This window comes from Carcharhinus amblyrhynchos, chromosome 3 (genome assembly GCF_965287045.1).
Source record: "Carcharhinus amblyrhynchos chromosome 3, sCarAmb.v2.hapA, whole genome shotgun sequence".
NCBI classification, from domain to species: domain Eukaryota; kingdom Metazoa; phylum Chordata; class Chondrichthyes; order Carcharhiniformes; family Carcharhinidae; genus Carcharhinus; species Carcharhinus amblyrhynchos.
The window spans coordinates 70,552,353-70,569,123 of NC_137326.1; the positions used below are offsets into that span (position 1 = coordinate 70,552,353).

Here is a 16,771-nt window from a genome sequence, read left to right on the forward strand (position 1 = left end):
GAGACCCCACCCCATCAGGTGTCACCCTGACACTGCCCAATGCCAGTAGACAATGCCAAGATGCCCCCTGGGCATTTGCACTTTGTTCCTTGGACAGTGCCAGGGACCCAGGCTGGCACTGCCAAGGTGTCAATGCCCAGGGGCACCCCCACCCTCGGAGTGGCCTTGATGGCCTTCCTTCATGCCAGTAGAGTTGGGCTGTCAGCTCCCCACAAGTATACTAAACCCCGCAGGCGTGAACCACTTCTGGTGGTGGGGGAGATGCTAGCAGGCCTGTAGATTTCAGGACTGGACCCGGTAATGGGATTTAAATTGTATGCAAATTAGAATTTGTATGAATTATTCAGTTCTGTGCCAATTTCTGGCCCAGAGCTGATGGTGCTGGAAATCTAGCTGCCGGAGAATTGCGGAAGCCATGGTGCCCAGTGGGGAGCAGCAGCCTGCGAAAGGGCCTGTGCTTGAGTCTCCCGGCTCACTGCGCTACAAAAGCAGCACAGTGGGATGGGAGAGGCATTCCCAAAGACTTCCCTGCAAGTGGTCTTTCACATGCTACCACCATATAATATTCCTGGTATTATTTGAGTAATACAGAATAAGTTTCTGAACCTGCCCAAAAACAGGAACTTTAGTGAGGCTGTATCTTACATGAGGTTACGAAAGAGAGTGCGAGAGGGAGAGAGAGAGAGAGCAAACCATGTGATGTTGCTTCCTGACATGATGTATACAGTAGCTAATCAACATTACACACTGTTAGAATTAACCTCTTATACTAAAATGCCAAGGCTGGACGATTCCAATCCACTCCTGTGTAGGTTCCCACATTATCCTCTGTAAATGTGGAGTCACCCAAAACTCTGTTGCCTGTGTCTTAACTGCAGCAAGTCCTGTTTACCCTGTGCCTGTTGATCTAAATTGACCCTTCATCAATCAATGCCTTCCTTTTAAAATTTTCATTCTTATTTTCAAATGCCTCCATGGCCTCACCTCTCTCTCTCTCTATAATCTTCTCAAGCACACAATCCTCAAACATATCTGCACTCATCTAATCTTGTGCTCTTGAAGATCCCTGATTTTAATTGGTCTATTAGGCTGCTGCTCCATTAACCTCCTTAAAGCTCTCTGCCTTTCTACCTCTCCCTCCTCCTTTAAAAGATAGTTTAAAACCTATCTCTAACAAACAATTGTTCATCTGACCTAATATCACTTTAAAAGGTTCAATGTCAAATTTTGCTTTATAAGGCTCCTGTGAATTCTTGATTAGGTTCTTGATTAACAAGGGGCTGAAAGTTATCCAGGGTAGGCAGGAATGTAGGGTTGTAGTTACAATTCAGATCAGCTATGATTTTATTGAATGAAAGACATGCTCGAGGGGCCAAGTGGCCAACTCCTGCTCCTAATTCAAAATGCTCATATGTATATTCAAAGCCCCTCGAGATGTTTTATTACATTAAAGGTGGTATATAAATGCAACTTGCTGTTAATGAAAGTCAGGACCACCACCTCAACCTTTTGCTTATAGAAGTGAAAGGCACTCTTTGAATGGTAAGTAAATATTTCTCTTTAAGTTTTAACATGGAAGGTCATAATATACCATGAGCATTTCTGGATTGAACCAGAACTCTCCATTCACCTGACGAAGGGGGTAACTTTGAAAGCTAGTGAGTGTACTATCAAATAAATCGGTTGGACCATTTCTGGATTGGTCAGGTTAACCCCCTCAGTCAATTGAATTGTTGTGACTCGGTGCAATATCTAAAGGAGAACTTTCAGTAATTCACTTTTTATGGGTAATAAATGCTAGCCACTCATACCCTACGAACAAAAAAAAAGTGATCAAAGAAACAGAGAAAAAGAGAGAGAATGAGCAATTAATGTTACAAAACTCTACACATGGCTTTTTTAAAATATACTCTTTCCTGGTTCATGGACATTGCTGACAAGACCAGCATTTGTTGGCCATCCCTAATTGCCCTTGAACTAACTGCTCAGCCATTTAAGAGAGCAATTAACAGGCAACCGCATTTCAGTGGGTCGGGAGTCACAGACCAGTAAGATTGGCAGATTTCCTTCCCTGAAGGGCATTAGATGTGTTTTCATGGCCACCATTACTGACAACACCAGGTTTTAGTCCAACCTATTTATTTGATAATATACTCGCAAGCTTTCGGGTTAGCCCCTTCGTCAGTGAATGGCGGGGCAGGCTCGAAGGGCCAGATGGCCTACTCCTGCTCCTATTTCTTATGTTCTTATTATGTTCTTATGTCAGGTGACGAAGTCGGGGACAGGAGAGATTAAATAATAAATATGTCATGGAGCAAGAAACAAAGGGAGTAGGCATAGCTGGAGTGAAGAAATAAAGCATTAGTCCTCAGTGGCAGAAAAGGAGAAGATGGTGGTGTAGTGACAAGGTCAATGGACCTGTAATGCAGAGGCAAATGCTCAGGAGACAAGGATTCAAATCCCATCATGGCAGAACATAATAAAATAATTGAATAAGATCTAGAATGATTGTTTCACCTGACGAAGGGGCAGAGGGACCTCGGGGTCCTTGTGCATGAGTCGCAAAAACCCAGCTTGCAGGTGCAGCAGGTGGTCAGGAAGGCGAATGGGATGCTGGCCTTCATAGCGAGGGGGATTGAATATAAAAGTAGGGAGGTCTTGCTGCGGCTGTATAGGGCATTGGTGAGGCCGCAGCTGGAGTACTGTGTGCAGTTTTGGGCGCCGCACCTGCGCAAGGATATTTTGGCCCTGGAGGGAGTGCAGAGGAGGTTTACTAGGCTGATACCGGAGTTGAGGGGATTGAGCTATGAGGAGAGGCTGAATAAACTAGGCTTGTACTCGTTAGAGTTTAGAAGAATGAGGGGAGATCTCATTGAGACGTATAAGATGATGAATGGGATGGATAGGATAGAGGTGGAGAGACTCTTCCCGCTCAAAAAAGACAGTAGGACTAGGGGGCACAGCCTCAAGATAAAGGGGAGGCGGTTTAGAACGGAGTTGAGGAGGAACTTCTTCACTCAAAGGGTGGTGAATCTCTGGAATTCTCTGCCCGTTGAAGTGGTGGAGGCTGCCTCGCTAAATATTTTTAAGAAGCGGGTTGATGGGTTCTTGATAAGAGAGGGGATTAAGGGTTATGGGGAGAGGGCGGGAAAGTGGAACTGAGCCACAACAGATCAGCCATGATCTTATTGAATGGCGGGGCAGGCTCGAAGGGCTAGATGGCCTACTCCTGCTCCTATTTCTTATGTTCTTATGTTCTTATGTTCTAACCCGAAAGCTTGCGAGTATATTATCAAATAAATAGGTTGGACTAAAACCTGGTGTTGTCAGACTTTTTACTGTGTTTACGCCAGTCCAACGCCGGCATACCCACATCATGACCATTACTGAGACAAGTTACATATTCAAGAGTTAGTAGTTGAAATTAAATTCCACCAGCTGCCATGGTGGGATTTAAACTCGTGTCACCAGGGCAATCGCCTGGATTTCTGGATTACTATCCAGCAAAATTAATACTACCATCAACCGAAGAGAACTTTCTCAACGGAAACAATATGATAAATGGAAGCATAATGCTATCTATATCCCAGATCTGTGCAACAGTGGAAGCTAGAGCAGCAATCAGTTGGAAACACAATAAATATGTGAACCAGACAGATGGAGACATTGGAGATCTCTCTAACAAACATATACCATTCCCCAGAGGTGAAACAGGCTGATCTAGAAAATGGATAACTTGATGTTGACAGGAAGAGACAACTGCACTTGGTCACTTTGGAACCTAAAATAAAATCTAAGTACTGCAGATGTTGAAAATATGAAACAAAAACAGAAAGCTCTGGAAATACTCAGCATCGGTGGAGAGTGAAACAGATTTAATGTTTCAAGTCTAACATAACTCTGATTTGGAACTGAAGAGAGAGAGAAATACAATGGGTTTTATGTTACTGAAAAACGGGGAGGTAGGACAGAATAAAAAGGAAGGTCAAGGATGGGTCAGGGACAGGAGAGATTAAATAATAAATATGTCATGGAGCAAGAAACAAAGGGAGTAGGCATAGCTGGAGTGAAGAAATAAAGCATTAGTCCTCAGTGGCAGAAAAGGAGAAGATGGTGGTGTAGTGACAAGGTCAATGGACCTGTAATGCAGAGGCAAATGCTCAGGAGACAAGGATTCAAATCCCATCATGGCAGAACATAACAAAATAATTGAATAAGATCTAGAATGATTGTTTCACTAAGGAAGGAAATATGTTATCCTCACCAAGTGTGACCTCCATGTAACAGCATGGTTTACTCTGAAATAGCATAGCTAGCCACTCAGGTAGAACATTTAGGACTAAGCCCACATGCTATATAAAAAATAAAGATGTTTGAAAACAAAAAGATGAAAACATGATACATAAGAACATAAGAAATAGGAGCAGGAGTAGGCCATCCAGCCCTTCGAGCCTGCCCCGCCATTCAGTAAGATCATGGCTGATCTGTCGTGGCTCAGTTCCACATTCCCGCCCTCTCCCCATAACCCTTAATCCCCTCTCTTATCAAAAACCCATCAACCCGCGTCTTAAAAATATTTAGCGAGGCAGCCTCCACCACCTCAACGGGCAGAGAATTCCAGAGATTCACCACCCTTTGAGTGAAGAAGTTCCTCCTCAACTCCGTTCTAAACTGCCCCCCCCCCCCTTTATCTTGAGGCTGTGCCCCCTAGTCCTACTGTCCTTTCTGAGCAGGAAGAGCCTCTCCACCTCTATCCTATCCATCCCATTCATCATCTTATACGTCTCAATGAGATCTCCCCTCATTCTTCTAAACTCTAACGAGTACAAGCCTAGTTTATTCAGCCTCTCCTCATAGCTCAACCCCCTCAACTCCGATATCAGCCTAGTAAACCTCCTCTGCACTCCCTCCAAGGCCAAAATATCCTTGCGTAAGTACGGCGACCAAAACTGCAGCTCCAAAACAGTACTCCAGCTGCGGCCTCACCAATGCCCTATACAGCCACAGCAAGACCTCCCTACTTTTATATTCAATCCCCTCGCTATGAAGGCCAGCATCCCATTCGCCTTCCTGACCACCTGCTGCACCTGCAGGCTGGGTTTTTGCGACTCATGCACAAGGACCCCGAGGTCCCTCTGCACCGTCGCCTGCTGCAGTTTTTCGCCCAGTAAGTAATAGTCCTTCCTACCATTATTTCTGCCAAAGTGGACCACCTCGCACTTGCCAACATTAAATTCCATTTGCCAGTTCCTGGCCCATTCGCCCAGCCTATCTAGATCCTTCTGCAGACTCTCCACACCCTCTGCACAATTTGCCGTTCCACCAATCTTGGTGTCATCAGCAAATTTCGACACCCTACACTCGGTTCCCTCCTCCAGATCATCTATATAAATGGTAAATAGCTGAGGGCCCAGCACCGACCCCTGGGGCAATCCACTAGTCACCAACCACCAATCCAAATAGCACCCATTGACCCCCACTCTCTGCCTCCTATTTGACAACCAATCCTCTATCCACGCTAACACCCTACCCCCAACTCCGTGCCCCCTTACCTTCTGCAATAACCTCTTGTGAGGTACCTTGTCAAATGCCTTCTGAAAATCAAGAAAGACCACATCCACCGGCTCTCCTCTATCCACCGCCCTAGACACATCCTCATAGAACTCCAATAAATTTGTCAGACACGACTTCCCCTTAATGAAACCGTGCTGCATCTGCTCTATCAAGCAATTCCCCTCAAGATGCCTCAGATCTGTGAGATCCCCTCAAGATACACACTGGGATTTAGCAAAGAAAATAATTAAAATGGAGGATAATAGAACATAGAACACTACAGCACAAACAGGCCCTTCGGCCCACGAGTTGCGCCGATCACATCAACACCTATCTATAACCCCCAATCCCATAAAACCCCATATACTCATCCAGAAGTCTTTTAAAAGACCCCAGCGAGTTCGTCTCTACCACCACTGACGGCAGCCGATTCCATTCACTCACCACCCTCTGAGTGAAAAACTTACCCCTAACATCACTTCTGTACTTTCCTCCCCGCACCTTAAACCTGTGTCCTCTCGTAGCGACCATTTCAACCCGGGGAAATAGCCTCTGAGAATCCACCCTATCTATTCCTCTCAACATTTTATAAACCTCTATCAGGTCGCCTCTCAACCTACGTCTCTCCAGGGAAAAGAGACCCAGTTCTCTCAACCTAACTTCATAAGGCATGCCTCCCAGTCCAGGCAACATCCTTGTAAATCTCCTCTGTACCCTTTCAATAGCTTCTACGTCTTTCCTATAGTGAGGCGACCAGAACTGCGCACAGTACTCCAAATGAGGCCTGACAAGGGTCTTATAAAGTTGCAGCATTACCTCCCGACTCCTAAACTCAATCCCTCGATTTATGAAGGCCAGTACACCATACGCCTTCTTGACCACCTCTTCCACCTGCGAGGCCGATTTAAGAGTCCTGTGGACCCAGACCCCAAGATCCTTCTGCTCCTCAACACTACCAAGACTCCTGCCCTTGATAGTGTACTCGTTCATCCCGTTGGTTCTGCCAAAATGGACGACTACGCATTTATCCGCGTTGAAGTCCATCTGCCACTTCTCCACCCAGTCCTGCATCCTATTTATGTCCTACTGCAACTTTTGCCATCCTTCCAGACCATCCACAACACCACCAACCTTCGTGTCATCAGCGAACTTACTTACCCATCCTTCCACTTCCTCATCCAGGTCATTTATGAAAATGACAAACAGCAAGGGTCCTAGAACAGATCCCTGGGGCACTCCACTGGTGACTGACCTCCATTCAGAAAAAGACCCATCCACAACCACTCTCTGCCTTCTGCAGGCAAGCCAGTTCTTGATCCACAAGGCCAAAGGCCCTTGGATCCCATGCCCTCTCACCTTCTCAAGAAGTCTTGCATGGGGGACCTTATCAAACGCCTTGCTGAAGTCCGTGTACACCACGTCCACGGCACTTCCTTCGTCAATGTGTTCAGTCACATTATCGAAGAACTCAACTAGGCTCATAAGGCACGACCTGCCCTTGACAAATCCATGCTGACTATTCCTGATCATGTCAAACCTCTCCAAATGGTCGTAAATCTTGTCCCTCAGAAGCCTTTCCATCAGCTTACCAACCACTGAGGTCAGACTCACCGGTCGGTAATTTCCCGGGCTATCTCTGTTCCCTTTCTTGAAAATAGGGACTACATCCGCAATCCTCCAATCTTCCGGAACCTCTCCCGTCTCCACTGACGACGCAAAGATCATCGCCAGGGGCTCTGCAATCACTTCCCTCGCCTCCCACAGTATCCTGGGGTACATCCCATCTGGTCCCGGCGACTTATCTATCTTGATAGAATTCAAAAGTTCTAACACATCCTCCACCTTAATATCCACAAACTCAATCTTTTCCATCTGCTGCAAATCCGTGGCAAAATCTCCCAGATCAGCTTCCACCGTGAATACTGAGGCAAAGTACTCATTAAGCACCTCTGCCATTTCTTCTGGTTCCACACAGACCTTATCCCCTTCACCTTTTATAGGTCCTATCCCTTCTCTTCTCATCCTTTTACCTTTCACATATTTATAGACGGCCTTGGGATTCTCCTTAATCTTACCCGCCAAGGTCTTCTCATGACCCGTTCTGGCTCTCCTAATTTCCCTTTTAAGCTCCTTTCTACAGTCCTTATACTCCTCAAGATCCTTAACCTCTCTGAGTTCCCTGAACCTTTTGTACACCTTCCCTTTCCTCCTGACTAGGTTCATGGTCTGAAATTATTGAATTGAGTGTTGAGTCCAGATGGCTGTAACTTACCTAACCAGAAGATGGGATGCTGTTCCTCAAACTTGAGTTCCATGTTGGGAATGTAGAGTGACCATAACTAAGGCAATATGAAAAGGGCAATATTACAACCCACTCTCGGGAATTAGTCACTATGTATCAGAGAAATCAGATTCTAAACTAACTGTGTACCAGAGTAAACAGATTTTAGACTAACCATGTTCTAGAGTAATCAGATTCTAAACTAACCTGAGCAATCAGATTCTAATCTAACCATGTACTAGAGTAATTGGATTCTAAAATAACCATGCACTAGAGCAATCAGATTCTAAAGTCAGCATGTACCAGAGTAATCGGATTCTAAACTGACCATGTATCAGAGTAATCAAAGTCCAAACGATCATGTACTAGAGTAATTGGATTCTAAACTAACTGCATACCGGAGTAATCAGATTCTGAACTAACCGTGTACCAGAGTGATCAGGTTGTAAACTAACCGTGTACCAGAGTGATCAGATTGTAAATTAACTGTGTACCAGAGTGATCTGATTGTAAACTAACCGTGTACCAGAGTGATCAGATTCTAATGTTATTTATTATATAGAAATCAATTCCTTTGGCAGATGATAAATGCTGCAACAGATCTCTCTCAATAAAACATTAAATTGTTAAATAGCAGGAATGGAATCAGTTTCACTTGAAAAGTAATCATTAAACCATCAGCCTGGACCCGACCGCACATCTTTGCTGATGCACTACCACAAATTGAGTTTTCCTTTGAATGTTCCTTTGAAACATTATTTGTTCCTGTCGCTGAGTAACTGAGATGAGTCAGTTCACTTTAATCCCAGTTCGTGTTATATTCTGATCTGAGTAGATATGCTGCTTCCTATGGATTGTTATCCAGTTCCCATGTTCCTTAATGTCTCTCAAATCAAAGGATTTTGTAGTACCACTGTTTCCTGCAGGAAGTTCCAGATTCAGGATGATGGCATTTGAAACATTTCAGCTCAAGCAAGTATCCTTCTGGCTGAGATGGATTAACCTTCCTGGTGAACTGGTAGCACTCTTGATAACTTCCATCCACCTGGTGAGTTAATCAGGAGTTCAGTAATTAGAAGATAATACAGAAACAGCAGAGAAACACATGCAACTTTTGAGATGATGACTGGACTGTGAGAGCAGCTGAAGCACTCTATATGTGGACCACATGATCCTAGATACCATTTTCCTCCTCCACTCCCTCAGGGTATCCAGCCTTCAAAACCCAGGATTATACATATCTTTCATATTAACCTATTTTATTCTTCAGTTTCTTGGATCAGAAGGTTTGGAAATAATTCTTCTGCGCACTGTTGCCTCATCAGTGGATAACTTAATCATCTCATTTAGAAATTTTTGCAAATTAGCAGCAGCGTTCTCTGTACTGACCAAGATTCCATGTATACACTTCCATTGAATGAGAACTTGCACAACGCTGTACCATAATTCTAAAGTCATTTCCAACACTCAGTGGTTCTCAGAAGACTTAGTGCGTATTGATTTTATCCAGTACAGAAACTTGTTACATAGAACGTAGAACACTACAGCACCAACAGGCCCTTCAGCCTACAAGTTGCGCCGATCACATCTATACCTACCAAGCCATAGAACTATCTGTAACTCCCAATCCCATTAGATCCCATATACTCATCCAGAAGTCTTTTAAGAAACCCCAGCGAGTTCGCCTCTACCACCGACAGCAGCCGATTCCGCTCACCACCACCCTCTGAGTGAAAAACTTACCCCAACATGTCCTCTGTACTTGCTCCCCAGCATCTTAAACCTGTGTCCTCTCATAGCAACCATTTCAACCCTGGGAAATAGCCTCCGAGAATCCACCCTACCTATTCCTCTCAACATCTTACAAACCTCTATCAGGTCGCCTCTCAACCTTTATCTCTGCAGGGAGAAGAGCCCTAGCTCCCTCAACCTATCTTCATAAGGCATACCTCCCAATCCAGGCAACATCCTTGTAAATCTCCTCTGCATCCTCTCAATAGCTTCCACATCCTTACTGTAGTGAGGCAACCAGAACTGCACACAGTACTCCAACTGGGGTCTGACAAGGGTCTTGTAAAGTTGCAGCATTACCTCCCGACTCCTAAACTCAATCCCTCGATTAATGAAGGCCAGTACACCATACGCCTTCTTGACCACATTGTCCACCTGCGAGACCGATTTAAGAGTCCATTGGACCCAGACCCCAAGATCCTTCTGCTCCTCTACACTGCTAAGACTCCTACCCTTGTTATTATACTCCTGCATCCCATTGGTCCTGCCAAAATGGACCACTACACATTTATCCGCGTTGAAGTCCATCTGCCACTTCTCCGCCCAGTCTTGCATCCTATCTATGTCCCGCTGCAACTTCTGACATTCCTCCAATGTTGTTGTTGTACATTTAATCATTTTAGTTTTCTTTGGCAAGGATGAACAGGGGCAATAAGCTGCCTGTATGCTAACTCGCATCTGGTCAAATTAAAAAAGCGTTGGCTGATGAATATCCAACATTAGTGCAAATCACTGCAATAGAAACTTGATTAATGTAGTGACTCAAACTATCAGTGAAAATGGGTGCCACAATATCATCGAGAGAATTGAACATGAATTTCCCTGCAATAAGTCATCAATATAAAATGAACACTGATTCGTAGCTAACACTGGAATTATTTTTCTTACTTTATTCTTTCATGGAATGTAGGCGTCACTAGCAAGGCCAGTATTTGTTGCCCATCCCTATTTATTCTTGAACTGAGTGGCCATTTCAAAGGGCAGTTCAAAACCAATCACACTGTTGTGGATCTGGAGTCACAATTGGCCAGAACGGGCAAGTCAGATGGTTTTTACAACAATTGGTAATAGTTTTATGATTCCCATTACTGCCATTAGCTTTATATTCCAGATTATTATCCTTAGGCAGCACCTTCTAAACCCACGACCACTACCATCAAGGACAAGAGCAGCAGATTCCTGAGAACACCACCACCTGCAAGTCCCCCTTCAAGTCACTCAGCATCCTGACTCAGAAATATATCGCTATTCCTTCATTGTCTCTAAATTAAAACCCTGGAATTCCCTCCCTAACAGCACTGCAGGTGTACCAATACCCCAGAGACTCCAATGGTTTGAGAGGGCAGCTCACCACAACCTTCTGAAGGGCAACTAGGGATGGGCAATAAATACTTGCCTAGCTAGTGATGCTTAAATCCCATAAATGAATTAAAAAAAAAATTTAATTATTAATTGAAGTTAAATTCCATGGTAGGATTTAAACCTATGTCCCCAAAGCATTAACCTGGGCTTCTGGACATTATCACCACACCACTGTCTCTTCGTGGAGAAGACTGACACCAGTTGCAGAGAGTATAGATATAGGTAGAATGGACTGGCATCTGGTAGAAAATGGTGAGTTTGGCCAGAAGATGTCATGTTGATTATAATCGCTGTCAGTCACTGAAATACTAAGTGTTGTTCAGTCCAATTCCTCAAGGCACAGAGATATGAAATTTGAATCTCACCTTTCAAATGTGTACTCGCTCTCTGCTCTGAAGAAGTAGACGTGAGATTTGAACTGCAGTTTGAAGACATAATCTTTGTGAATGTGGTCAATGTCTGTGGGCATGCTCACAACGTAGCCTAACAACGGAAGACTGGCCAATGGATAGTCATCCTGTAAACACCAACAAATAACATTTTCATACATTATCTTGCCAAATAAACAATAATGTAAGGCTCACACTTTGCTGTTATGCCTTTCAAAGGCAACTCAACTGACAATTTATCTTGTTAACCATTTTATCAATTATAGTAAGTTCGAAGTCATTGCATTAAGTGGACCTACTTCAATAACTTCCCATTACTGCTTGCATCTTTAAATGGATATTTATGTATAAACCAGATTCATTCAGTTATGTAAGTATCTGGTGGAATATAGACCAAGAATAGGCCATTCAGGTTTTGTTTCTCCATTCAATACGACGGTGGAGAATCTGTATTTTAAACTCTGTCTAACCTCCTTGGTTCCCCCTTAATATCCTTATCTGAAAAAGGAATACCAATTTCAGTTTTAAAGATTTTCAATTGCCTCCTCCACACCTCCCCCCCCCCAGCCCCACCCCACCCCCCTCACCGAGCTTCAGCAACTTTTTTGGGGGAGAATTCAAGACTTCCGTTACCCTTTGTGTGAGGAAGTGCTTCCTGGCATCACTCAGGAATAGCCCATTTCTAATTTCAAGATCTTTCCCCCTAGTTCAAGCATTCACCCATCAAAGAACCATGCAGCAGAAACAGACGCCAGTCAACCCATCCTGCCTGTCCACTCATTTATTTACCAATTTGCCTTTGTAATTTTCTGCTCCCATCTGCACTGTTTACTGTGCCATCTAATGTACTGCCATCAGCTATATGGCTCTGCGTTTCTCCATCAAATTCATTAATGAATATAATGAAGAACTAAGACACTTTGGATATTCCAATCGCCACATCCTGTCAATTTGAGCATATACTCTTTATCCCTACACTGTGTTTCTGACTTGCTAACCAGTTCCCTACCAATTTCAAAAGTGTCCCTCCAATTCAATATTTTGTTAACAGTTTTTTTTACAAGGAACTTGGTTCAATGCCTTCTGGAAGTCCATGTAATTAAAGTAAAGTTGCTGGATTGTACAGAAATGATGACTAGGGTCTAACAACTTGAATAGTTTATTAAGAGTTCTTTAGCAGCTCTTACATGCTGTATGTATGGCCGTGCTGGGGATCGGGAACGTGGGGGAGCTCTTGCCCTACCGACATGTGTACTCGCTCTCTGCTCTGAAGAAGTAGACGTGAGATTTGAACTGCAGTTTGAAGACATAATCTTTGTGAATGTGGTCAATGTCTGTGGGCATGCTCACAACGTAGCCTAACAATGGAAGACTGGCCAATGGATAGTCATCCTGTAAACACCAACAAGTAACATTTTCATACATTATCTTGCCAAATAAACAATAATGTAAGGCTCACACTTTGGCAGAGCAGGAGCCTCACCAACTCTGTAAAAGTTGGTGGGAGTTGTAGCTGACATGCCAAATTTCCTTAGTCTTCTGAGAAATGCACAAGTCATCATAATGTAACATGCACATACATTGTACATCTTCCAAGTTTTAGTTGGGACATCCCATACTTGCATGCATATTACAATGTTGGATGGTGCATTTCATTAACTATTTATAATGTACTGAGAACATATTTGGGCCACCAAACCTGAGCAAAACTCAGCATGTTTCTTCTCCAGCCTTTTATAACAAAGCTCATGGTTGGGAGGCATGGGTGGGGACAACTTCCAGTTTGTTATGGCCATATGTGGTTTGCATTTTGACTGTTTTGCCTGGTTCTCGAATGCAAAATCTGCGAGTTTTATGATCATAGTACCTGTTCCCATTTCACGGGGACTCCACCCACATCTGTTTCCACACTGAGTTGCAGAAAAGCCTTAGTAACAGGGATCATGGTTCTGGTACATCAGAAGAACATTCTCCGTGCTGATCAAGCCCTGTCTTGGCAAATCTCATAGATTCAGCGGTGCAGAGTAAAAGTCTATGTTGTCACAGAGGCATTTTTCAAAGAGGTGCTTTGCTGAGTGTACTGCCCGCTCTGGCAAACCATTCGATTGTGGTAGAGGAGGTTGCTTGTGATGTATTCAGAGTCTCATTTGTGCGCGCAGAGTCCGTGAACTCCCTGTAAATAAAGTGCTGGACGTTATCTGTCACCATCCTCTGGGGAATACTATTGTAGCGAAATGTCTCTCCAGTTCTTCAATCACTATGATGCTCCTCATGTCAGGCAGAAAGTCGACTTCATCTCAGCCTGAGTGTGAGTCGACAACGACTAGATATTGTTTCCCATTCCATTCGAATGTATCTGCTGCCATGACTAACCATGGAAGGTCTTGGACCTCGTGAAGCTGCAGTGGTTCTTTAGGTTAATGAGGCATGAGCGTGCTGCTTGGTGCACATCTGGACACTTCCCTGTCTATGTCTACACACGTGGAGTTTTTTGTTTTTTTAGTTTATTTATTAATGTCACAACTAGGCTTCCATTAACACTGCAATGAAGTTACTGTGAAAATTTTGATCTGATTTATTATTGTCACATGTATTAGCATAGTGAAAAGTATTGTTTCTTGTGCGCTATACAGACAAAACATACTGTTCATAGAGGAAACGAGAGAGTCCAGAATATAGAGTTACAGTCATAAATAGGGTGTAGAAAAATATCAACTTAATGCAAGTTAAGTCCATTCAAAAATCTGATGGCAGTAGGGAAGAGGCTGTTCTGGAGTCAGTTGTTACATAACCTCAGACTTTTGTATCTTTTTCCCAAAGGAAGAAGTGAGAATGTCTGGGGTGCGTGGGGTCCCTAGTTATGCTGGCTGCTTTGCTGAGGCAGCAGGAAATGTGGACAGAGTTAATGGATGGGAGGCTGGTTTGCGTGATGGACTGGGCTACATTCACAACCTTTTGTAGATCCTCGAGGTCTTGGGCAGAGCAGGAGCCTCACCAACTCTGTAAAAGTTGGTGGGAGTTGTAGCTGACATGCCAAATTTCCTTAGTCTTCTGAGAAAGTAGAGGCGTTGGTGAGCTTTCTTAACTATAATGTCGATACGGGAGGACCAGGACAAGTTGTTGGTGATCTGGACACCTAAAAACTTGAAGCTCTCGACTCTTTCTACTTCATCCCCGTTGATGCAGACAGGGACATGTTCTCCTTTACACCTTCTGAAGTCAATGACAATCTCCTTCATTTTGTTGACATTGAAGAAGAGATCATTGGTGCTGCACCAGTTCACTAGATCCTCCATCTCATTCCTGTACTCTGTCTCGTCATTGTTTGAGATTCAACCCACTATGGTGGTATCGTCAGCAAACTTGAAAATCGAATTGGAGGGGAATTTGCCCGCACAGTCATAGGTATATAAGAAGTATAGTAGGGGGCTGGAAACGCTTCCTTGCGGGGCAGTGGTATTGAGGATGACTGTGGAGGAGGTGTTGTTGCCTATCCTTACTGATTGTGGTTTGAGAGTTAGGAAGTTTAGGATCCAGTTGCAGAGAGAGGTGCAAGACCCAAGCCACAGAGTTTGGAGATGAACTTTGTGGGAATAATAGTGTTGAAAACTGAGCTGTAGGCAATAAATAGGATTCTGAGAATAGGTGTCCTTGTTATCTAGGTGTTCCAGGGTTGAGTACAGGGCCAGGGAAATGGCATCTGCTGTGGGCCTCTTGCAGCGGTAGGCAAACTGTAGTGGATCCAGGTAGTCCAGGAGGCTAGAATTGATTTGTGCCATGAAATACAATATCCCACAGCATTCTATTAAACTGGGTACCCTACAGGAGTAAAGTTTTTTTTATATTCTTTTATGAGATGTGGGCATCCCTGAAGGCAATTAAGAATTTACCACATTGCTATGGATCTAGGGTCACATGTAGGCCAGACCAGGTGAAGATGGCAGATTCCTTCACTAAAGGACATTAGTGAACCAGATGGGTTTTTACAACAACCAACAAATTAAAATTTTTAATTCCAGATTTTTATTGAAATCAAATTTTACCAGCTACCATGGTAAGCTTCCAACAGAGCATTGCCCTTAATCTCTGGATTACTAGTCCAATGACAATACCACTATGTCACTTCTTCATTTGTACACTTAACCCAAAATTGAATAAACAGACATCAAGGATGATGTTCACTCAGTTCATCCATATTCATTCATCAAGAAAGAACATGCCCATGCAGGTTAGATGGATTGGCCATGCTGAATGTGCAAGTTAATAGAGGTAGGGCAGGGGTGGGGGGACTGAGCTGGATAAGAACATAACATAAGAACATAAGAAATAGGAGCAGGAGTAGGCCATCTAGCCCTTCGAGCCTGCCCCACCATTCAATAAGATCATGGCTGATCTGTCGCTGCTCAGTTCCACATTCCCGCCCTCTCCCCATAACTCTTAATCCCCTCTCTTATCAAAAACCCATCAACCCGCGTCTTAAAAATATTTAGCGAGGCAGCCTCCACCACTTCAACGGGCAGAGAATTCCAGAGATTCACCACCCTTTGAGTGAAGAAGTTCCTCCTCAACTCTGTTCTAAACCGCCTCCCCTTTATCTTGAGGCTGTGCCCCCTAGTCCTACTGTCCTTTCTGAGCGGGAAGAGTCTCTCCACCTCTATCCTATCCATCCCATTCATCACCTTATATGTCTCAATGAGATCTCCCCTCATTCTTCTAAACTCTAACGAGTACAAGCCTAGTTTATTCAGCCTCTCCTCATAGCTCAACCCCCTCAACTCCGGTATCAGCCTAGTAAACCTCCTCTGCACTCCCTCCAAGGCCAAAATATCCTTGCGTAAGTACGGCAACCAAAACTGCACACAGTACTCCAGCTGCGGCCTCACCAATGCCCTATACAGCTGCAGCAAGACCTCCCTACTTTTATATTCAATCCCCCTCGCTATGAAGGCCAGCATCCCATTCACCTTCCTGACCATCTGCTGCACCTGCAAGCTGGGTTTTTGCGACTCATGCACAAGGACCCCGAGGTCCCTCTGCACCGTCGCCTGCTGCAGTTTTTCGCCATGTAAGTAATAGTCCTTCCTACCATTATTCCTACCAAAGTGGACCACCTCGCACTTGCCAATATTAAATTCCATTTGCCAGTTCCTGGCCCAATCGCCCAGCCTATCTAGATCCTTCTGCAGACTCTCCACACCCTCTGCACAATTTGCCGTTCCACCAATTTTGGTGTCATCAGCAAATTTCGACACCATACACTCGGTTCCCTCCTCCACATCATCTATATAAATGGTAAATAGCTGAGGCCCCAGCACCGACCCCTGGGGCACTCCACTAATCACCAACTGCCAATCCGAATAGCACCCATTAACCCCCACTCTCTGCCTCCTATTTG

General features: G+C 44.2%; 1 protein-coding gene across 8 annotated transcripts in view; it reads right to left on the reverse strand.

Annotated features, from left to right (window-relative positions):
- Positions 1-8,368: 8,368 nt before the first annotated feature.
- farp2 (FERM, RhoGEF and pleckstrin domain protein 2) overlaps positions 8,369-16,771 on the reverse strand; it is a 222,184-nt gene continuing 213,781 nt past the window's right edge. For 5 of the 8 annotated variants that reach the window (XM_080185077.1, XM_080185083.1, XM_080185054.1 and 2 more), the window contains 2 exons: positions 11,353-11,504; positions 8,369-8,879 (listed from right to left, as the gene is read on the reverse strand). In XM_080185077.1, coding sequence (XP_080041203.1) covers positions 8,798-8,879; positions 11,353-11,504 — 234 coding nt within the window. In that variant the 3' untranslated portion in view covers positions 8,369-8,797. Of the gene's footprint in view, positions 8,880-11,352; positions 11,505-12,600; positions 12,769-16,771 lie in introns of those variants that run through there. The other 3 variants (XM_080185107.1, XM_080185089.1, XM_080185102.1) reach the window with 3 other exon arrangements.